Source organism: Ornithorhynchus anatinus, chromosome 18, assembly GCF_004115215.2.
Source record: "Ornithorhynchus anatinus isolate Pmale09 chromosome 18, mOrnAna1.pri.v4, whole genome shotgun sequence".
NCBI classification, from domain to species: Eukaryota; Metazoa; Chordata; class Mammalia; order Monotremata; family Ornithorhynchidae; genus Ornithorhynchus; species Ornithorhynchus anatinus.
In genome coordinates this window covers 1,424,235-1,447,203 of record NC_041745.1, presented here as the reverse complement: position 1 = coordinate 1,447,203, position 22,969 = coordinate 1,424,235, and the positions used below count along the sequence as shown (strand labels likewise).

General features: G+C 50.1%; 1 protein-coding gene across 1 annotated transcript; it reads left to right on the top strand.

Moving 5' to 3' along the window:
* The first annotated feature begins 366 nt into the window (after window positions 1-366).
* Window positions 367-15,869, top strand: LOC100092213 (cytochrome P450 4B1-like). The gene is made up of 12 exons (XM_001520832.6): window positions 367-618; window positions 4,458-4,587; window positions 5,614-5,658; window positions 6,989-7,116; window positions 8,280-8,404; window positions 8,884-9,038; window positions 9,995-10,101; window positions 10,701-10,891; window positions 12,545-12,678; window positions 13,646-13,710; window positions 14,373-14,455; window positions 15,446-15,869. Exons 1-12 carry the CDS (start codon window positions 433-435, stop codon window positions 15,612-15,614), a joined length of 1,518 nt encoding a protein of 505 aa, XP_001520882.3. The 5' UTR covers window positions 367-432; the 3' UTR covers window positions 15,615-15,869.
* The last annotated feature ends 7,100 nt before the right edge of the window (window positions 15,870-22,969 follow it).

Sequence of the window (22,969 nt, the reverse complement as noted above, 5' to 3'; positions counted from 1 at the left end):
CAGCGCTTAGTGAAGTGCCTGACACATAATAAGCGCTGAACAAATACCGTAATGATTATTATGCAATCGTATTTGAGCACTTACTTTGTGCAGAGCACTGTCTGAAAGCTTGGGAGGGGAGAATATAACACTAAGCACATTCCCTGCTCACGACGAGCACCTCCAGTCCTCCCTCCCCCCCCGAGGGCCCTTGCCACTGCTGGTGGCCTTGATCGCCCACTGCCCACCTCTTTCTCCCCACCTCCCCGGGGCAAAGGCCACTGGCCTCAAGTGAGTGCAGGTGCTTCCCACCTTGGCAGCGTCTGACTTTCGTGCACGTGCTGCTGGTAGGTGGTGCTGAGGGCGGCCCCTCGGTCCAGCCCCCAGACAGGTCCTTCGGGTCCCTCGGGTCCGGGGGTGCAGTCCTGGGTCAGACACCAAGGAACCCACACCATGGTCTCCAGAATGGACGGGGAGATGGACAAGGGGCCCTCGGCCTGGCCAGCGCTGCTCTTCCTGGCCCTGGCCCTGGCCCTCATCAAGGGGACCCAGCTTTTCCTCCGGAGGCAGAAGCTGCTCAAGACCACTGCCCAGTTTCCCGGACCCCCACCCCACTGGCTGTTCGGACACCTCTTCCAGGTAAAGGGAGTGGAGGGTGGTCACCCACGCGTACGCGCGAGACAGGCTATGGACCAGAGGCTCTTGCTCAGGTCCTTTCCACGTCTGCGGGTGGGTCCGGACCAGATAGCACGCACCCTCTGCCACAATGGGCCAAGATTTCCGTTCTCAAACAATTAATTAATCAATCAGTGGTATTTATTAAGCTCTTACTATATGCAGAACACTGTACTAAGCACTTGGGAGAGCAAACAGGGCTTGGCACATAATAAGCGCTAAACAAGTACCGTAATTACTAATTATTATTATTACAACACAACAGAATTAACAGATACGTCCCTGTCCGTAATGAACTTACTTTCTCCTCTGTTTTTCTGGTTGTTGTCTTCTAATCTGCCTCTGGACCTCCCGGCCTCCGGCAGCCTCTGCCCCTGGAGAGGGGCTCCTCTCCCATCCTCCGCTCCCCAGCCTGCCTCTCTAGTGAATGTGTCAGTTCTATTGTTCTATTGTACTTTCCCAAAGTGCCTAGTGCAGTGCTCTGCACACAGTAAGCGCTCAATAAATATGACTGATTGGTTGATTCCTGGCATGGCCACCCCCTGTGAATGTTGGCCCAATATGGCGATGTGCTGGGGTGCTTTGGGCTTGCAGTTCAGCAGAGAGTCTTAGATTGGAGCCGGGGGTCCCAGGCACTTGCTCTGCTCTCGTGAGGAGACCCTCAGGCTCAGAAAAGGCTAACGGTGCCAGGGGTTTGGAACAGATGGTGATCGATTTTTTCTTTTTACTTTAAGCACTTTGTAATCCTGAGGTTATACAAATTTATCAAGTTGGACTTCATCCCTCTCCCTCTCGGGGCTCCCGGTCTAAGTAGGAGGGAGAACAGGGATTGGATCTCCATTTTACAGATGAGGAAACGGAGGCACAGAGAATAATAACAATCGCAGTATTTGTTAAGCATGTACTACGTGCCAGGCACAGTTCTAAGCACGGAGGTAGATACAAGATAATCGGGTAAGATACAGACAGTCCTTGTCCCACTTGGGGCTCACAGTCTTCACCCCCATTTTAGAGATGAGGGAACTGAAATACAGAGAAGCCAAGTGACTTGCCCAAGATCACACAGAAGACAAGCGGCAGAACTGGGATTAGAATCCAGGTCCTCTGACTCCCAGGCCCGGGCTCTTTCCACTAGGTCATGCCACTTCTCTATTTATTTGTGGAGGGGAGTCCCAGGTGGCTGGAGATGAGGTGAACATTGTGGGAAGTGGGATGAAGGGGTGGGTCTGGTACTGGTCAAATTTAGCCTTGTCCCTCAAGGGGATTCAGGAGCCCCAGGAAGCAGCAGTGTGGCCTAGTGGAAAGAGCCCAGGCCTGGGAGTCTGGGAACTTGGGTTCTAATCCCGGCTCCACCATCTGCCTGCTGTATGACCTTGGGCAAGTTCAGTATGTTCTCTGAGCCTGTTTTCTCATCTATAAAATGGGTATTCCATACCTTTTCTCCCTCTTCCTTGAGTTATGAGCCCCATGTGCAACAGGGACTGTGTCTTATCCGATTCTATCTATCCCAGGGCTTATCAGAGCACTTCATAAATATTATAATCAATAATAATAATATGGATATTATTTTTATTAGGCAAAGCCTTGAGGTTCACTGTGGACCAGTTTCGGCTCGGAAGAGAGCTCCTAGGACATTTTTATAAAGGGCCAAATTTGGTCTCGGTGAGAGATTAGGAATAAAGGAATAATAATAATGTTGGTATTTGTTAAGCGCTTACTATGTGCCGAGCACTGTTCTAAGCGCTGGGGTAGACATAGGGGAATCAGGTTGTCCCACGTGGGGCTCACGGTCTTAATCCCCATTTTACAGATGAGGGAACTGAGGCACAGAGAAGTTAAGTGACTCGCCCACAGTCACACAGCCGACAAGTGGCAGAGCTGGGATTCGAACTCATGAGCCCTGACTCCAAAACCCGTGCTCTTTCCACTGAGCCACGCTGCTTCTCCGAAGCCAGGGCAAAGGTCCTTTAGTTCTAGCGGGCAGGAGTAGGACCAGTGCTTGCCACCTCTCTCAGTCTCTCTCCCCAACTCTCTTCATCTTTCCGTTTTGGTGTTTCTCTGACTGTGTCTTTGTTTCTGTTTCCTTTTCCTGTTTTTCCTTCCAGGCCCCTGCCCTTGGAGAAGGAGGAATTGCAGGCTGTTCCCCGTCCCCCATTTCTGGCTCCAGCTCACCCCCATTTCTGCCCATTTCTGTGGTGGGGAAGGGCCCTGAGTTTCCCAGGCCTGCAAAAGGAGGAGGAACAGAGGACAGACAACTCCTTCCAGCAGTCGTTGTGCTAGACATACCTGGTCCTTCAACTTTGCCCTCTCCTCCCCCCTCACACCTCCTCTTCGCCCCTCTTTCTGGGCCTTTGGTCCCCCCCCATCTCCCTCCCCCTCTCTGCTGGACCCTTATTCCCTGACTCCCCTCTTTAGAGACGAGCAACCAGCATTTGGAGAGGGAGGGTCTTTGGATTAATGGTTCACCAGCGGAGTGGGTAGACCAGAGGGGGCAGTGAGGATTATTCTAGTAGCCAAAGTTTGTCTTCTGTTTGATCAGCCCTGTTGTGGATTTCGGGGAATGAGCAAAAGTCATCTGACAGACAGGGGACCTGAGTTCGCGGGCCAGGTGGGGATCCCGCAGGGCGGACTGGTCCGGTGGAAATCCCAGATTAAAATAGTAATCATTCATAATAATAACGTTGGTATTTGTTAAGCGCGTACTATATGCCAAGCCCCGTTCTAAGCACTAGAGTAGATATAAGATAATCAGGTCGGATGCAGTCCTTGTCCTGCTTGGGGCTCACAGTCTTAATCCCCATTTTACAGATGAGGTAACTGGGGCACAGAGAAGTTAAGAGACTTGCCCAAGGTCACGCGGCAGACAAGCGGCAGAACCAGGATTAGAACCCACATCCTCGGACTTCCAGGCCCGTGTTCTTTCTACTAGGCCAAGCTGGCCAAGAGCTGGTCCCAGTGGGAGGGGAAGGTTAGCAGCTTCCATGGCACTTTGGCACTGGGCTGCGGTCACCTGTGGGCCTGAGCGTCAGAAGGTCATGGGTTCCAATCCTGCCTCTGCCACTTGCCTGCCGTGGGACCTTGGGCAAATCACTTTACCTCTTTGGGTCTCAGTTTCCTCATCTGTAAAATGGAAATTAAGATTTGTGAGTCCCATGTGGGATATGAACCATGCCCAACCTGATTAGCTTGTTTCTATACCAGTGCTTGTTACAGAGCCTGAAACACAGTAAGTGCTAAACGAGTACAATAAAAAACATAAAAAAATGGGAATTCAATAAGTGCTGCTTCTGCTGCTGCGGTTACTACTATTTATGGTATTTGTTGAGGGCTGATTATGTGCCAGGCACTGTACTAAGCACTGAAGTAGACAATCAATCATATTTATTGAGCACTAACTGTGTACTGTACTCAACACTTGGGAGAGTACAACCCAACAATATAAACAGACACATTCCCTGCCCACGACGAGCTTACAGACCAGAAGACTATTACTCCTCCCACCACTATTACTGTTCTCACTGTTTGTAAATCGTTTTTGTCTGTCACCCAGAATAGATCGGAAACTTTTAGAGGGTAGAGGCCATGTGTCTTGCCTGTGTTACACCTGCCAAGTATTTAGTGCTCAGAAGGCACTCAGCAAATATTGGTTGATCAATCGATCGACCGCATGACTGACGGAGGACAGGAAGAGGGGCCTGCGGCAGGTTTTTGTGAGATGGGGACGGGACAAGAAAGTCTCCGATACTGCATGCCTTACTGCTGCTTACTGCTGACCAGACCCTTTCACTTTGCACTCCAAACAGAATGAGTTGAGTCAAAGCAACTCATGGATAAAATACTGCCCCTTTGGAACTCCTCTGTGGATCGGAAGCTTCGCAGTCATTTTCAACATCTACCACCCGGATTATTTGAAAGTGCTGTTGAAACGAGGAGGTAATTATAATCAATAATCCCAGCTCTGCAACTTGTCTATGTGACTTGGGGCAAATCGCTTCCTTTCTCTCTGCCTCAGATACCTCCTCCGTAAAACGGGGATTAAAGCTGTGAGTCCCATGGGGGACATGGGCCGTGGTCCCACCTTTTTTTTTTAATGGTATTTGTTAAGCACTTACTATGTACCAGGCACTGTACCTGACTGGCTTGTATCTACCCCAGCACTTAATACAGTGCCTGGCACAAAGTAAGTGCTTAACAAATACCATTAAAATAAGGATAATTACGGTATTCAGTAAGCGATTATTATGTGTCAGGCACCACTCTTAGCCCTGGAGTAGATACAAGTTACTCGGTTCGGACACGGCAACCATGTTCCTGTCCCACATGGACACACAGTCTTAAGTAGGAAGGGAGATGGGTACTGAATGCTCATTTTTACAGATGAGGAGACTGAGCCACAGGCCAAGTGAATTAAGAAGTTGGGGACCACAGCTGGAAGAATTTTAGCTGAAACTTGCAGCTTAGAGAAAGAGGTCTCCTTTTGGGCTGAAGTTTCTAGCGGATCAGGAAGCCCCTGGCTTAGCTGGGATTTAGGGAGCCAATCCGGGTTCCAGAAGACTCGGATGAGCAGGGTTCTCTCCAGATAGGCCCAAACAGCCTGCTCCAATCCACCAGATCTCCGATCCTCATTTTTGATCCTCTGCCAACTCTCTGAGGCTCTTTCCTAGTCTTCCTACCCCTTTGCTCTCATCCTATGTCCTCTCCCCACTTTTCCAAGACTCCAGTTCTGGATTCCCCCTGCTCAGAGCCAGGGAATGGATTCACACCCAATGTTTCTCACAAAGAGTGACTTCTGGCTATCCTTCTGGAGATGACCAGCCAGCAGCTCCCCCTTGCCTCGCCATCCCTTTGGCCTTTAAAGAGCCCCCAGAGCCCCTCCCCAAAAGCCTTGGGTTAGAAGTGTGGGTGAATGTCCTTCAAGCCTCCCCTAATGTTGCCTTCTCTTTTCGTTTCCCTCGGCAGATCCAAAGAACAAGGCGGCATACCGGTTTGCTGTCCCATGGATTGGTATGCACAGATGGGGTGGGGGGAGAAGGGAATCCTGAAAGACCCCCACAACCCCTCAGAGCTGAGAGAAGGAACTTGGACTGGAACTTTCTCAGGGAAAGGAAAGTGGCTCAATTCTATTCTCCCAAGCGCTGAGAACGGCACCCTGTTGGCGCTCAATAAATAGCACCTTTAGGGCGGTGAAGGCTGCCTTCCAGGACCACTGAGTCCTCCCTCTGGGCAGTGAAGCCACTTGCCTCCTGAAGGAAGTTGGAGTCTTTTTTCATCAGAAAGGCAATCGGGGGGAGATTCCCCATCCCTCAGACTTCTCATACCCCAGTCCATCAACAGTACGTTGATTGAGTTCCTACCATGTGTAGAGAGCTGGTTGTCATTCATTTATTCAGTCATATTTATTGAGCACCTTTGGTGTGCAAAACAATGTACTAAGCGCTTGGAAGAGTACAATACAGCAATTAGCAGCCACGTTCCCTGCCCACAACGAGCTGACAGTCTAGCTGTCCAGTACTAAGCCCATAGATGAGTAAAGCCCAGGCAAAAGGCAGAGTCCCTTGCCCTCAAAATGCTTACAGTCTCTCTCCCAAGGCCAGGAGGATTACTACTACTATGATTATCAATCAATCAAGCATATTTATTGAGCCCTTATGGTGGGCAGAGCACTGCACAAAGCACTTGGGTGAATACAATGTAACAGAGTTGATAAACATGTTCCCTGCCCACAGTGAGCATACAGCCTAGAGAGGGAAGATCTAGAGGGAGAGCCTAGAATAGATTACTTCTCTATTATTCTAGTACTATTACTACTAATATTAATGGTGATATTTTTCAGCACTTACTACGGACCAAACACTGTACTAGGTGCCGGGGTAGATTCAAGATCATCAGCTGGGACACGGTCCCTGACCCACACGGGCTCAGAGTCTTTGAGATGAGGCTGTGATCATTAATGGAATGGAATGGGGGTTTCTCACCCATGAGGGTCTATGTTCGGAGGGTCTCCTCGCTCTGCCCACCGCAACTCCTGTTGGCCTTTTCCCTATAAGCCAAGACTAGGTCATTGGTTTCAAATCTCCTTGGTTCCACTGCTCTTCCTCCTGATAGAGAAGCAGGGGCTCTAGTTTCGCGCCTAGACCGTAAACTCGTGTAGGCAGGGAATATATCTGTTTATTGTTATATCGTACTCTCCCAAGTACTTAGTACAGTGTAACGCACACAGTAAGCGCTCGATAAATTCAACGGAATGAATGGATGTGAGAGAGGCCTCTCGATGCCCCCTTCCCTCTGCCACATGGGTGCCCAGGGCTCTAATCCCCTATTTGGACCCTCCAAGGACACGGGCTCCTGATCTTGAATGGGGAAAAGTGGTTCCAGCACCGGAAGATGCTGACACCAGGATTTCACTACAGCATCCTGAGACCCTACGTGAAGATCATGGCTGACTCTACCAATGTCATGCTGGTAAGTGGGTTTGTGGTACTTCTCCCTTCTCTCTGCTACTCTGCTGCCTTCGAATCACCCACACCCGATGACTGACCAGCTGGTGGCTCAGGTGTTGGGGCAGAGATGCTGCAAGGAGGAGTTAAGGGAGACGCTGTTGGTTCGGGTGGCACCGTGAGTCCTTTCTGGTCGGGCTGGGGTGCCGGGTCCTGATGGGAGGTGCCCTCGGTGCCTGCTGTGGTCTGCCCAGCACCCACAGACTGGTGGTGGGGGTTGGCGGGGAGAGGCAGTAAGATGTAAGCTAGACTCTAACCTTGTTGGCCACCGGGAGTCAGAAGGACCTGGATCTAATCTCAGCTCTGCCATTTGTCTGCTGTGTGACCTTGGACAAGTCACTTCCCTTCCATGGGCCTCAGTTCCCTCGTCTGTAAAATGGGGGTTAAGGTTGGAAGCCTCATATGGGGCAGGGACTGTGTCCAACTCGATGAGCTTGTATCTACCCCAGCACTTAGAACAGTACTTGGCACATAGTAAACGCATAAACAAATGAAGCAACACGGTTTAGTGGGTAGAGCATGGGCCTGGGAGTCAGAAGGACCTAAGTTCTAATCCTGGCTCTGCTACGTGACCTTGGGCAAGTCATCTCATTTCTCTAGGACTCAGTTCACTCATCTGTAAAATCGGGGTTAAGACTGGGAGGCCAATGTGAAACAGGGACTCTGTCCAACCTGATTATCTTGTATCTACCCCAGAGCTTAGAACAGTGCTCGACACGTAGGAAGCGCTTAACAAATATCGTCATTTTTATTCTTATTACATGTCTGCTCATTCTGTTGTATTGAACTGTCCCGGATGCTTAGTGCAGTGCTCTGCACATATAACTCACTAAAAAAAACATCGATTGATTGATCGATGTGAGGAAGCGGCTATTTATTGCTATCTCGATTCTACTAATTGCTATTGTTCTTGTCTGTCCGTCTCCCCCGATTAGACCGTAAGCCCGTCAAAGGGCGGGGACTGTCTCTATCTGTTACCGATTTGTCCATTCCAAGCGCTTAGTACAGTGCTCTGCACATAGTAAGTGCTCAATAAATACTACTGAATGAATGCTCCAGTCATTAGGCCTCAGGTGCTCCTCTTCTTTCCTGCCTGATCCAGCCCCTTTTAATAATCTTTCATAACAGGACAAGTGGGAGAAGCTGACGGCCCAGGGAGAGACTTTGGAGCTGTTTCAGCACGTCAGCCTGATGACCCTGGACACGCTCATGAAATGCTCCTTCAGCAACAACAGCAGCGGTCAGAAGGACAGGTCAGCCCGGGACCCTCACACCCCGCCTCCCTTCGGACTGTAATCTCATCGTGGACGGGGAATGTGTCTGTTTACAGTTGTATTACACTCTCCCAAGTGCTCGGTACAATGTTCTGCAGGAAGAAGCATGACATAGTGGATAGACCACGGACCTGGGGAAATCACTTGACTTCTCTGTGCCTCAGTTACCTCATCTGTAAAATGGGGATTGAGACTGTGAGCCCCATGTGGGACAGGGATTGTGTCCAACTTGATTTGCTTGCATCCACCCCGGCACTTAGTACAGTGCCTGGCACATAGGAAGAGCTTCACAAATGCCATCATTATTGTTATTATAGTCATTATTATCATTCTAGGAAGTGCTCAATACATACGACCGACTGACTCAGCCCCCCAGTGATCCCAGGTTCCACAGCCCTTAGCCCCGGGCTCCATGCCCACAGATCCGTCTTCCCGCCCCTTCTCTTCCTCTGATCCAGTGACTCCAAAGCCTATATCCAAGCCGTGAACAACCTCACTTCCATGGTCAGCCAGAGGATCTTCAAGTTCTATCAGCACAACAACTTCATCTACTGGCTCAGCCCGCTCGGTCGATGCTTCCGTCAGGCCTGCAAGACAGCCCACCAACATTCAGGTACGCAGGACCCCAGGCCAAAATGCCGCCTCTTAGGCCACCCCACTTAGCCAGTTGACCAGGATGGTCATTCATTCATTCCATTGTATTTACTAAGTGCTCACTGTGTACAGAGCACTGTACTAAGCACTTGGAGGAGTACACGCTTAAGAAACAGCATGGCGTAGTGCGTAGAGTCAGGGTCACGGGTTCTAATCCCAGGTTTGCCACTTGTCTGCTGTGTGACCACGGGCAAGTCACTTCACTTCTCTGGGCCTCAGTTCCCTCAATTAGAAAATGGGGACTGAGACTGTGAGCCCCTCGTGGGACAGGGACTGTGGCCGACTCGATTTGCTTGTAACCACCCCAGCGCTTAGTACGGTGCCTGGCCCTTAGTAAGTGCCTAACAAATACTACAATTGTTACTATTATTATTATTACAATATAACAATAAACAGACACATCTCTGCCCACAGCAAGCTTACAGTGTAGAGAGCATGTAGTAACAGGGACTCATAAATTGCCTATTTATTCACATTAATGTCTTTCTCTCCCTCTAGACTGTAGGCTAGTTATGGGCAGGGAATTCATTCATTCATTCATTCATTCATTCATTCATTCAGTCGTATTTATTGAGTGCTTACTGTCTGCAGAGCGCTGTACTAAGTGCTTGGAAAGTACAATTTGACATGTGTCTATCAACCCTGAAGTATTATTCTCTCCCAAGTGCTTAGTACAGGGCTCTGCACACAGTAAGCACTCAATAAATACCACTGATAGATTAATTAAATGATTGATTGATAGGACCGAGAATGTAAGAACAAGCCCATGCTCTACCCACTAAGCCACCCGGGGGCTGATCTAGAGGTAGGGGGCTGGGAAGGGATCCTCGTGGTCTGTCTGTACTGTGCTTCCGTTTCTTTGGTTTCTCTGCAAATGGGGATCAGGTCTAAAGGGGTGATGCTTTTCTGGTCCAGAGCAAGTGATTGCGGAGAGGAAGAAGACCTTGCAGAATGTATTCGAATTGGAAACGATTCAAGCAAAGAGGCACTTGGATTTCCTGGATATCCTCCTCTGTGCCAAGGTAAGAACTTGAGGAGGTGAGGGGGACTAGTGACACAGATCCAGAAACCCGGCAGAGTTGGAGAGGAGGAACACTGGATTGCCAAGATCCCCAAGCAGAGAAGAAGGAGAAGACAAAGTCACTGAATCTCCTGGAGGCCTCAGTGTCTTTAGCTAGAAAATAGGTAGCTCCTAACCCGTGAGGCCCTTGAAACATAGGGACTGGCTCAGCTCTGATTACCTAAGAGCACGGGCTTTGGAGTCAGGGCTCATGAGTTCAAATCCCAGCTCTGCCACTTGTCAGCTGTGTGACTCTGGGCAAGTCACTTAACTTCTCTGTGCCTCAGTTCCCTCATCTGTAAAATGGGGATTAAGACTGTGAGCCCCACGTGGGACAACCTGATTCCCCTGTGTTTACCCCAGCGCTTAGAACAGTGCTCTGCACATAGTAAGCGCTTAACAAATACCAACATTATTACCTTGCATCTAACTCTGTGCTCAAGTCAGAGCTGAGGCCCAGAGTAACATTTACTGTAATGAATGAATTCCCCCGGACATGCAGAGTGGTGAATGGAAATGAGAAACTCCACCTAAAGGGAACTCGCCTTCCTTTGTTGGTAGACAAAGGAGGGCAAGGGGCTGTCCGACGAGGAACTGAGGGCCGAGGTGGACACGTTCATGTTCGAGGGCCACGACACCACGGCCAGTGCCATCTCCTGGATCCTCTACGCCTTGGCCCTGTACCCCGAGCATCAGCAGCGCTGCCGCGAGGAGGCCCAGGAGATTCTGGGAGAACGGGACACCGTCCAATGGTGAGGGACCCTTTTGACCTCCTTCTTGGAGATGACTTGAGAGCAGTAGCCAGAGGGAAATCCAAGTGGGCTTCTAATGATTGTCTGGCTCCCGGCAGGTGGTTGCCTAATCTTCTTCTATCGGGAATGAGAAAGGCAATGGGGGCCGGGGCCGGGATGGGTGGGTTGCATGACCTTGGGCAGGTCACCTCACTTCTCGGTGCCTCAGTTACCTCATCCCTAAAATGAGGATTGAGACTGTGAACCCCACGAGAGACAGGGATTGTGTCCAACCTGATTTGCTTCTATCCACCTCAGTGCTTAGTACAGTCCTGGCACATAGTAAGGCGCTTAACAAATACCATAATTAATATTATATGGGCCTAGCAGAAAGAGCAGGGGGTCAGAAATCAGGAGACCTGGGTTCTAGTCCTGGCTCTGCCCCAGCCTGCTGGGTGCCCTTGGACAAGTCGCTTAACCTCTCTGGGCCTCAGTTTACTCATCTGTAAAATGAGAATAAGGTCCCCGCACCCTTTCCCTCTTAGACTGTGGACCGGAATGGGGCAGGAAACGTGTCTTATCTGATTATGCCATGGCTGCCGCAGTGCTAGGCACATAGCAGGTGCTTAATTCATGCCTTTATTATTAGGTGGAAGCGGCGTAGCCTAGAGGATAGGGAATATGCCTGGGAATCAGAAGAACTTGGATTCTAATCCCGGCTCTGCCACTTGTCTATCTGTGTGACCTTGGGCAAGTCACTTCACTTCTCTGGGCCTCAATTACCCCATCTTAAAATGGGGGTTAAGACCGCGAGCGCCATGTGGGACATGGACTATGCCCAACTTGATTAGCTTAGCCTGGCACAGAGTAAGAGCTGAACAAATGCCATTAATAAAACAGAAGACAATTGGAAAGAAGTGGGTGTGTTTAGGGAAGACACTTTGTTTTGGCCCTGGAAGATTAAGGATGGTACTTGGGGGAAATGACTCAACACACAATGTGGGAGTTGGATGGAGGGGGGCAATCTTTGGGGAGGATTTTCATGACCTGGAGTGGCCTAACCACAGTCAATCAGTCCTATTTATAGAGCACTTACTGTGTACAGAGTACTGAACTAAGCGCTTGGGACAGTACAATAGAACAACTTCCTTTTCCAAAATGAGCTTTTTTTCTTTCTCATGGTATTTGTTAAGTGTTTACTATGTGCCAGTCACTGTACTAAGCGCTGGGGTAATAATAATAATTATGGCATTTGTTAAGCGCTTATTATGTGCAGAGCACTGTTCGAAGCCCTGGGGCAGTTACAGGGTAATCAGATTGTCCCACCGAGCTTCTCAGGTGAGCACAGTCCTTGTCCCACATGGGGCTCAGTCTTATTCCCCATTTTTCAGATGAGGTAACTGAGGCCCAGAGAAGAGAAGTAACTTGTCCAAAGTCACACAGCTGACAAGTGGCGGAGCCAGGATTAGAACCCAGGTCCTTCCGACTCCCATTCCGGTGCTCAATCCACTAGGCCACACTGCTTACAGTCTAGAAGGGGAGCAAGTGACCAGTGAAACAGCAGAACTGAGGACCCACAGGAGGGATTTCCAAAGGCTGGATTTGCCCCTGACTCTTTCCCATGAGAGACGCCCCTTTCCCTAACTCCCTGCCTCTGGACGCTGTTTCTTTTAGGGAAGACCTGGCCCAGCTGACCTTCACCACCATGTTCATTAAAGAGTCGCTGCGTCTCTACCCGCCGGTGCCGGCCATTTCCAGAGAGCTCAGCTCGCCGATCACCTTCTTCGACGGACGCTCTCTGCCAAAAGGTCATTTGGGGTCCCCCCCGGGGTGCCCTGTTGCTGTGAGTCCCAGCGAGCAAACCACCGGTCAGTAGTATTTCCCGAGCGCCTACGACGTGCAGGACGACGTGCCGGGAGGCTGCCGGGTGCAGGGCACCGAACTGGTCACCGAATGCATGCCCGGTGTTGCGTTGAGTGCCTAATGGACGTAAGAAACACAACCTTAAGGGTGATGGGAGTCTAGCCAAAGTGGCAAAGGTGGGAAACGTATGCCGAGAGAGATGGTTACTGGAGTGTATTCGTGTGAATGGAAGTTGCGGGGGGTCTGAAATGTTCACGTGTGTGTAAGCATGATTCACTGTAGGACAGGGCATAAGGATACGTGTTACCTTTGAGGGTGGGCTCTGTGTGTGTACGTGTGTGTGTGCGTTTTCATTCATTCAATCATATTTTTTGAGCGCATACTTAGTGCAGAACCCTGCCTGGGGAGAGTTCAGTATAACAATAAACAGACACATTCCCTGCCCACAGTGAGCTTGCAGTCTAAGCGGGGAGACAGACGTTAATAGAAATAAATGTGTGTGTGAGAGCGTAGGCGGATGGGTCCTCATGAATGGTGGAGGGGGTGGAGGGGATAGATGTTTGGAGAGATGAGAATTGATCCCAATCGACTGGCCTTGTGGATGAGTCCAGCTAACTAGACTATCGTCACATCTCCCCTCAACCCACTTAGCCTGCGAACTGCAGGCGGAAGAGGGAACGTGTCCGACTTAACCTGTACCCACCCCAGCGCTTAGGACAGTGTTTGACGCATCGTAAGCACTTAACAGATACCAAAGAAAAAAAGAGAAAAACCTGGGGCGGCGTTGACCAACCCGAGCTCCCAGAAGAGATAAGAATGGTGGCGGAAAGGCTGGGAAGGGGGAACTGGGAGTCACCTCTACCGCTGACCCCTCCTCCCAGGGACCTTATGATCTCACCGTCTATTTCCCAGGCTCTTTCATCAGGATCCACATTTATTCCCTCCACCGGAATCCTCTTGTATGGAAGGACCCAGAGGTAAGCCAGCCCCAGACGGCCCCAGACGGCCAGGCCAGACGGTGGTCCGGGCCTGCTCCCTCTGGGTTGAGATTCAGGGACGGGGAGAGCTACAGTCTGCTCAGCCACCCTGGAGCACAGGCTCAGGGCAAATAAAAGGTGGTGATTAACCGGGGGTGGGATGGGGAGGCCAACTGTGGCTATGGTCTGCGCCCTCATTCATGGTTCAAACCTTCCTGCAGTCGCATTTATTGAGCGCTTACTGTGTGCGGAGCGCTGCACTAAGTGCTTGGGAGAGTACAATAGAACAATAAACAGACATATTCCCTGCCCCAAACTAGCTTATCTTGCTCCAGATCAAGCCAATTTCCCTCGTTATTAGCTTTAATGTTCCAGCAAGGCACCATGGCCTAGTGGAATGAGCTCGGCACTGGGAGTCAGGGTTCTGGTCCCTGATGCCACTGGCCTGCTCTGTGTCCTTGGGCAAGTCACTTAAGCTCTCTGGGTCTCCTCATCTGGACAATGGGGTGAAGAGACTTGCCCCTCCACCCCCTTAGAATGTGAGTCCTGTGAGGGGTAAGGACTGCGTCCTCTCTCTGATTCCCTTTGGGATTGGGGTATTTGGGAGCCGTGGACTGGAATAACCGAGGGGATAACCCTAAGCTTGGGCCATCTTCTCACAGGTCTTCGACCCCCAGAGGTTCACCCCGGAGAATATATCCCAGAGGCACCCCTACGCTTTCTTACCGTTCTCCGCCGGACCCAGGTGAACCTCGCTGGGTCCCCGCCGTCGGGAATGCTGCCGGCTATGACACCTGCCACCCCTCCCTTCCGGATCAATCAATCAGTGGTATTTATTGAGCGCTTTCTGTGTGCAGAGCACTGTACTGAGCTCTTGGAAGAATACAGTACAACAGAGTTGGTAGACCCGTTCCCTGCACCCATCAAGCTTACAGTCTAGACGACTAGACCACATCCTACCGCTGTTCTCCCTCTCTTCCCACCCTCTGCCTTCTCACCCGTCTAGATTTCTCCAATTCCTTTCAGAGAACATCCACTAGTCTGCCTGAGCCCCACCTCACGGAGCTTCCCAGTCTCCACATCCCAATTTGCAACAACTCACCAGCCACTCTGACCTCTTCTATATTTACCAACCCAGCTCTTATGCATATAGGAATGTTCAGTTGTACATTGTTGTGAAGCACTGTGGTTTAGTGGATAGAGCAGGGGCCTGGGAGTCAGAGGGTCATGGGTTTTAATCCCGACTTTCACCACAAGTCTGCTTTGTGACCTCGGGCAAGTCATTTCACTTCTCTGGGCCTCTGTTTCCCTCATCTGTAAAATGGGAATTAAGAGTGTGAGCCCCATTTGGGACAGGGACTGTGTCCAACCTGACTAACTTGTCTCTGCCCCAGCACTTAAAAGTGCTTGGCACACAGTAAGCGCTTAACAAGTACCATAATTATTAATTATTATGTACTCTGATTTATTCTGATACTTTCCTCCAGCACGTTCACACTACCCTGTCCGCTCCTTGCCTTGCTTCCCGTTTCCACTCTCTGTTCATCGTGGCTGTCTGTCTTCCTCCGTTAGAAGGAAGGGAATGTGCATCTCTGGTTTTGGTTGTTCTCTACCCGGTGCTTAGTACAGTGTACAGCACTCAAGAGGTGCTTAGTAAATGCCAATGATTGATCGACTGGCGGATCGACCGATTGGCTGATTGGTCCTTGAGCGATGCCCTCTCCCCGACCTCCAGGAACTGTATCGGGCAGCAATTCGCCATGAATGAGATAAAGGTTTCCGTGGTCCAGACCCTGCTCCGCTTCCAACTCGAACCCGACCACTCCCGGCCTCCGGAGCCCATCTCACAGCTGATCCTCAAGTCCAAGACTGGCATCCATCTGCACCTCAGAAAGCTGCCCTAGCCCCCCAAATCCTCAGACCTGTATCGCATCAGGCAGACCCACACGAAGGCCCCACCCCGCAACAATCGAAGGTAACGGTATCTAGATTAACCCAGAGGATGGGGGAGATCTCTAACCCCTTCTCTCACCACCTGCCCCAGCCAAAATTCAGTTCCCTTTGTCCGGATCCACACCCTGGGTGACTTCTGGCCTGATCCTCTGGTCCTCTGGCAGCCAAAAGGCCAATTAAATCATCTCTTGTCTCCGCTCATTGAATCAGTTTATACTGCTCTTTCCCGGGGCTTCTGGGCACGGGGTGGGGGGTGGAGATCAGGGAAGGGGTGCCTCTTTTTTCTTTGGGGGTGATAGTTGTTAATGTGAAGTTGCCCCGTGCAGGCTCAGACAGACTCCCGTTGTCAAGAGTCAGTTCAATCAATCGACCAATCGATCGTAGTTCTTGAGTGCTTCACTGTGTGCAGAGCGCCGTACTAAGTGTTTGGGAAAGTACAATATAACGGTGAACAGACACATTCCCTGCCCACAGCAATCTTAAAGTCTAGAGAGCCCAGCCGCTCAAGACTTTTGGAAAAGGCCATTCTGCCTGGGAGGCAGCATGGCCTAGTGGACAGAGTCCGGGCCTGGAAGTCAGAAGGACCTGGGTTCTAATCCCTCTCTGCCATTTGCCTGCTGCGTGACCCTGGGTGAGTCACTTCATTTCTTCGTGCCTCAGTTACCTCATCTGCACAGTGGGGATTTTTACTGTGAGTCCCACGTGGGACATGGACCGTGTCCAAGCTGATTAGCTTTTATGACACCTCCCCGAAGGATCGGAGGTGGGCACGTAAATCCAGGAGTGGAAGAATGAAACAAACAGATATTGTGCTATGAAAACTATGGCTTTAATGGGTAAATCTATGAAAGATCTATGGATTTAATGTGTGAAACTACAAAAGCTATGCATCCGATGCACACCAACACACCCAAACCTCGAATGAAAGGTAATACTTCCCCTAGGGTCCTGATGTCTCGCCCCCACCACAGAGTGGTTCACGAACACGCACCCACCTCTATAATAATAATAATAATAATAATAATGTTGGTATTTGTTAAGCGCTTACTATGTGCCGAGCACTGTTCTAAGCGCTGGGGTGGACACAGGGGAATCAGGTTGTCCCACATGGGGCTCACAGTCTTAATCCCCATTTTACAGATGAGGGAACTGAGGCACAGAGAAGTTAAGTGACTTGCCCACAGTCACACAGCTGACAAGTGGCAGAGCTGGGATTCGAACTCATGAGCCCTGACTCCAAAGCCCGTGCTCTTTCCAATGAGCCACGCTCTTCTCTCTATCTAGTCGGACGCGTCCGAGAACCCCTTTTCCTCTCTAGTATTTGGGGGAAACTTTACGGCGCCTCGGACTGGGCTTCCCCAGGTAAATTGAGGGCAGTCCAGACTGTCCTAGCCTCTCCTCCGGGTTACAAGGAGCAGCAGCTAGGCCAGGGGCACATGGCTTTTATGTGGGGGGCAAGGATATGGAGGCGGGGCATTCATATTCCCCTGACCAACCAGGCGAACAAATCACATCACTGCCGTGTTTTGGAAAGGATGATCTGCCTCTAACGTGTAACAGCGAGCTGCTTCTTCATGGTCCTTAATCTATATATAAACATTTCTTGGAAACGGCAGGCAGGGAAGATTTCGGGGAATTGGGGTGAGATGTTTAGCCCCTGCGACCTTGGGTCATATCTGCAAGTCCGTTACCCATATATAATCAACTGAGAACATGCAACAGTTCCTGGATAACAGAGGAGATGGCGGGGCTTTCCACTCGCTCTGGTCGGGCGACTGCGGGCATTCTCAAAGCGCTCAGCCCAATGTTCTGCACACAGCGAGCGCTCGATTAATTGATTGGCAGCAGAGGAGGCTTGGGGACGATTAGCACGAAGCAAACACTAGGGGGCAGCAAAAGAATTCGGAAAGGTCCAATAATAATTAATAATTACCTTTTTTGTTAATCATTCGTATTTATTGGGCGCTTATTGTGTGCAGGGCAAGCTCTTCCTATGTGCCAAACACTGTACTAAGCGCTGGGGTAGATACAAGATAATCAGGTCCCACATAATAATAATGTTGGTATTTGTTAAGCGCTTACTATGTGTAGAGCACTGTTCTAAGCGCTGGGGTAGACACAGGGGAATCAGGTTGTCCCACGTGGGGCTCACAGTCTTAATCCCCATTTTAATGTTAATGTTAATGTTGGTATTTGTTAAGCGCTTACTATGTGCAGAGCACTGTTCTAAGCGCTGGGGTAAACACAGGGAATCAGGTTGTCCCACATGGGGCTCACAGTCTTAATCCCCATTTTACAGATGAGGGAACTGAGGCACAGAGATGTTAAGTGACTTGCCCAATGTCACCCAGCTGACAAGTGGCGGAGCCGGGATTCGAACCCATGACCTCTGACTCCAAAGCCCGGGCTCTTTCCACTGAGCCACGCTGCTTCACAGGGAGCTCACAGTCTAAGTAGGAGGGAGAACGGGTTTTGAATCCCATTCTGCAGATGAGGGAACCGAGATGGAGAGAAGTTAAATGACTTGCCCAAGAATTTATAGTTGGTAAGTGGCAGAGCCGGGCTAAGAACCCAGGTCTTCTGATTCTGTTCTCCTAGGCCACGCTGCTTCTCTAGCTGTAGTTTGAAATAATAATAATTGTGATATTTGTTAAGTGTTTACTATGTGCCAGGCAGATACAAGCTAATCGGGTTGGACGTAGTCCATGTCCCACATGGGCTCACACTCTTAATCCCTATTTTAGAGGCATAGAGAAATTAAGTGACTTATCCAAGTTCACACAGTGGACAAGTGGAAAAGACATAATTAGAACCCAGGTCCTTCTGACTCTCAGCCCTGTGCTCTATCCACTAGACCAAGCTGCTTCCCAAAGAGAAGGCGATCCATTCTTCCCGAAAAGCTCCCAAAGAATGAAGCCTCCCAGCTCTGCTTCTGGCCCATTTTGTGACTCTGGGCAAGTCATTTCACCTCTTTGGGCCTCAGTTTCCTCCCCTGCAAAATGGGCAGATTAACCCTCTTAGACTGTGAACCTGTGCGGATTAGGGGATGTGTCCAACTGCCTTATCTTGTCTCTATGCCAGTGGTTGGAGCACAGCGAGTGCTAGATCAGTAAAGTAAATATATAATAAATGTCACCCACCTCTCCATCCAACTCTAGGTGGGGTTGAGACTCAATCCCTCATTCGTCCTTCTGGCTGTTCCTGTCCCAACTCGTGCTCCTAATAATAGTGGTCACTTTTAAATATAATAACGGTCCTTTTTAAGCACTTACTTCCCAACTCTGTAGTACGCCCACGAGTAGATACAAGATAACCAGCTCCAACTCTCTCCCTGCCCCCAAGATAGTGTTGGACAGTTTATGTAGGCTGGAGAACAGACGTTGAGCATCCATTTTACAGATGAGTCAATCAGTCAGTCGTACTTATTGAGCGCTTACCGTGTGCAGAGCACTGTACTAACCGCTTGGGAGAGTACAATATAACGCTATAACAGACACAATCCCCGCTCACGACGAATTTTCAGTCTAGAGGAGGAAGCTGAGACACGGGGAAGTTAAGTGGTTTGGCCAAGGTCACCCAGCAAGTGGAGGAGTGAGGATTAGAACCCAGATCCTCCGGACATGCAGTCCCGTGCTGCTTTTCAGGAGATGCTGTGGTTGTTATTTGGCCTGGGATCCGCTTTGGCCACGGCTGATGCACCAACCCCTGCGGGATTTTTTTTTCCTTTTTGGACCCCCTTTGCTCTGGATCAGAGATCCAACATTCCCTCCCTCCCTCCGACCCTGGACAACCCAAAATACAGTCGCCTTCCCCGTTCAGAGAGATGAGCACGCGTCCCGCCTCCGATATTTTTGAGCTGCAAACAATGGCGCTAAAAGGTTATGTATCGGCGAGATAATCGGAAATGACATGTCATTATTACATGCTCCACGCTGATTATCGCCTGCTCCAGCCGTGTCACAGGCGGCTGCTGTGGACAGATAATTAGGCTCCTTCATACAGATGGTTTATTATCACCCTGCTCCAGGAAAAGGTTTAAGACAGTTAGCGATGCTGTTTGGCCGTTAAAGATTAGAGCCTCAGGAGAATAATTAACAATTCCAAAACCCAGTTTGCTGCAGGATTCTTGCTTTCTCTGCGCTCAATCTATTCATGCTAGCAGGTGTAATAAAATGATAAGGATGGAGGGTGTGGGATATTTGTGTGGCTGCTTGGTGTATACAAATTCACAATAGTGTGCCCCGTTCCATTCTACTGAAAGAGACCGAAAGGGCTCTGGCTAAAGGAGGAGGTGGGGGGGGGGGGGTGACCAGAGACCCTGATGGACCCCTCTTTGATGCTGAGGGATTAGAAGTGGGGGGGTCAGCACACGGGCCGGGCCCCCTGCCCCTCCTAGATCGAAATCAAGCAGGAGAGACCAGGTTACGGCTAGGAAATAATAATAATGATGATGATGGCGTTTCTCAAGTGCTTACTATGAGCCAAGCACTGCTCTAAGCCCTGGGGTAGATACAGGGTAATAATAATAATAATGTTGGTATTTGTTAAGCGCTTACTATGTGCAGAGCACTGTTCTAAGCGCTGGGGGAGATACGGGGTCATCGGGTTGTCCCACGTGAGGCTCACAGTTCATCCCCATTTTACAGATGAGGTAACTGAGGCCCAGAGAAGTTAAGTGACTTGCCCACAGTCACACAGCGGACAAGTGACAGAGCTGGGAGTGGAACTCATGACCTCTGACTCCGAAGCCCAGCCTCTTTCCACTGAGCCACGCTGTTGTCCCACGTGGGGCTCACAATCTTAATCTCCATTTTACGGATGAGGTCACTGAGGCACAGAGAAGTGAAGAGACTTGCCCAAAGTCACACAGCTAAGTGGTGGAGCCGGGATTAGAACCCTCGACCTCTGAGGGTCTTTTCACTAAGCCCGGGCTCTTTTCACTAAGTCTGACTCGATGATCCAACAAAACGACAATTATTATCCACCGGATGACATCCCTCCCTCGAAGACTCGTGCAAAGCCACCTCCTCCAGGAGGCCTTAGAGAAGCGACATGGCTCAGTGGAAAGAGCACGGGCTTTGGAGTCAGAGGTCATGAGTTCGAATCCCAGCTCTGCCACTTGTCAGCTGTGTGACTGTGGGCAAGTCACTGAACTTCTCTGGGCCTCAGTTACCTCATCTGTAAAATGGGGATTAAGACTGTGAGCCCCACGTGGGACAACCTGATTCCCCTATGTCTACCCCAGCGCTTAGAACAGTGCTCTGCACATAGTAAGCGCTTAACAAATACCAACATTATTATTATTATTATTCCCCTTTTGATCTCCACCTCCTTGGACCTGTCATCCACCATCCACCCAGCTGCCACTTTTGGCAGCAGTTGGTTTATTTATTCCATTTATTTCATTCAGTTTGGGGGCACGTTTATTTTTGCTGTCACCAATTCTATGCAAGTTATTCCTCCAGTTCTCACTGTATGTTTCTTTTCTGATGATGACGATGATGGGATCTGTTAAGGGCTTACTATGTGTCAAGCACTGGGGTAGATACAAGCTCATCAGATTGGACACAGTTCCTGACCCACAGAGGGCTCACAGCCTAAATCCCCATGTTACAGATGAGGTAGCTGAGGCACAGAGAAGTTTAGTGACTTGCCCAAGGTCACACAGCGGACAGGTTCTGTGTCTGCCAGTCTCCCCCATTAGACTGGTGCAGTGCTCTTCACATAACAGGCACCCAGTAGACAGCTGTGCACGGTTCCAATCCCGCCTCTGCCACTTGTCAGCTGTGTGACTGTGGGCAAGTCGCTTCACTTCTCTGGGCCTCAGTTACCTCATCTGTAAAATGGGGATTAACTGTGAGCCTCACGTGAGGCGACCTGATCTCCCCCAGCGCTTAGAACAGTGCTCTGCACATGGTAAGCGCTTAACAAATACCGACATTATCATAATAAGCACCCAGAAGAGTACTTTCCAAGCTGAAGGTGATGGATAACTTGAGGCTTTGCCCTAGTAAGTATTGATGACGACCAGGACACTGGAAATGGAAGGACACCAAGGGAAAGTGAATCTCACTGAACGTACCCTGGGGAACAGGTGGGACGACACCAAAGTCATAGATTCAAGGGGTTATCAGTTACCTCTTTCATTGAAGCCGATCCCCTGAGAGCTAGTTGGGTCCTGGGGGAAGGCGGTGGTTAGGCCTCCAGACGAGTAGGAGAGTTGATTGCAGAATTCCTCTTCTGACCAATGCGTTTCCATCACCGTCCCCACCCCAGGTCAGGAGGACCTGCATAAGTGAGACTCTGCCCCAACCCATCCATACGTTTCGGTTACCTGGAAATATAGCAGTTCTCTCAGCCTTGATTGTCCATCGGTTGCAGGCAAAGGTGCTTTTTAGTTTTGCTGAAAGTAACAATAATAATAATTTTGGTAGTTGTTAAGCGCTTATTATGTGCCAAGCCCTGTTCTAAGCGCTAGGTAGATCCGAGGTAATCAGGCTGTCCCACGTGGGGCTCACAGTCTTAATCCCCATTTGACAGATGAGGGAACCGAGGCACAGAGAAGTGAAGTGATTTGCCCAAAGTCACACAGCGGATCAGTGGCAGAGCTGGGATTAGAACGCTCGACCTTTGACTCCCAAGCCCGGGCTCTTTCCACTGAGCCACGCCGCTTCTCACTGAACCGTGCCGCTTCTCACTGAGCCACGCCGCTTCTCAATAGAGTAGAGATCTCTACTCTTGAGAGCAGAGATCGTTGGACACTGGATGGAGAGGCCAAGCGGGATAATCTGTTCTGGTGGGGACCTTCAACCATCCAGATGGACAGGCCGGCGGACCAGAGGCCGGGTGATGGACACGATGACCTCTCTAGGCCCCTCTCAATCTGCTCAGTGAACTGAGACACCCTCCTCTCAAAGCCAGCGCCCATCCTTCCATTCTACCCAACTTCAGATGAGGTTAGGGTTGGGTCAAGTTTATGTTTAGGCTCAGGAACAGGGTCAGGATTAGGGTTAGGGTCATGGTTGCATTTCCGGCTGTGGATAGTGTGATGATAATTACATAGGAGACCGGGTGCCTTGAGCCCTGGGCTCAGTCTGGGCGGAGAGACAGAGCATCTGAATGCATAGCAAGTGGGCCAGGGGGTGGAGATACCCTAATTATCCCGGAACAGAAGAGAATCCATTCCCTATCAGTAGTGCAGAGAGGTAAACAAAAACCACACAATGAACTTCCCACATTCATTAGCTAAGTCCGATAATGTTTCACATTTCCCTCCTTTCCCTTCAGGGTTTGAAATCTAATTAAG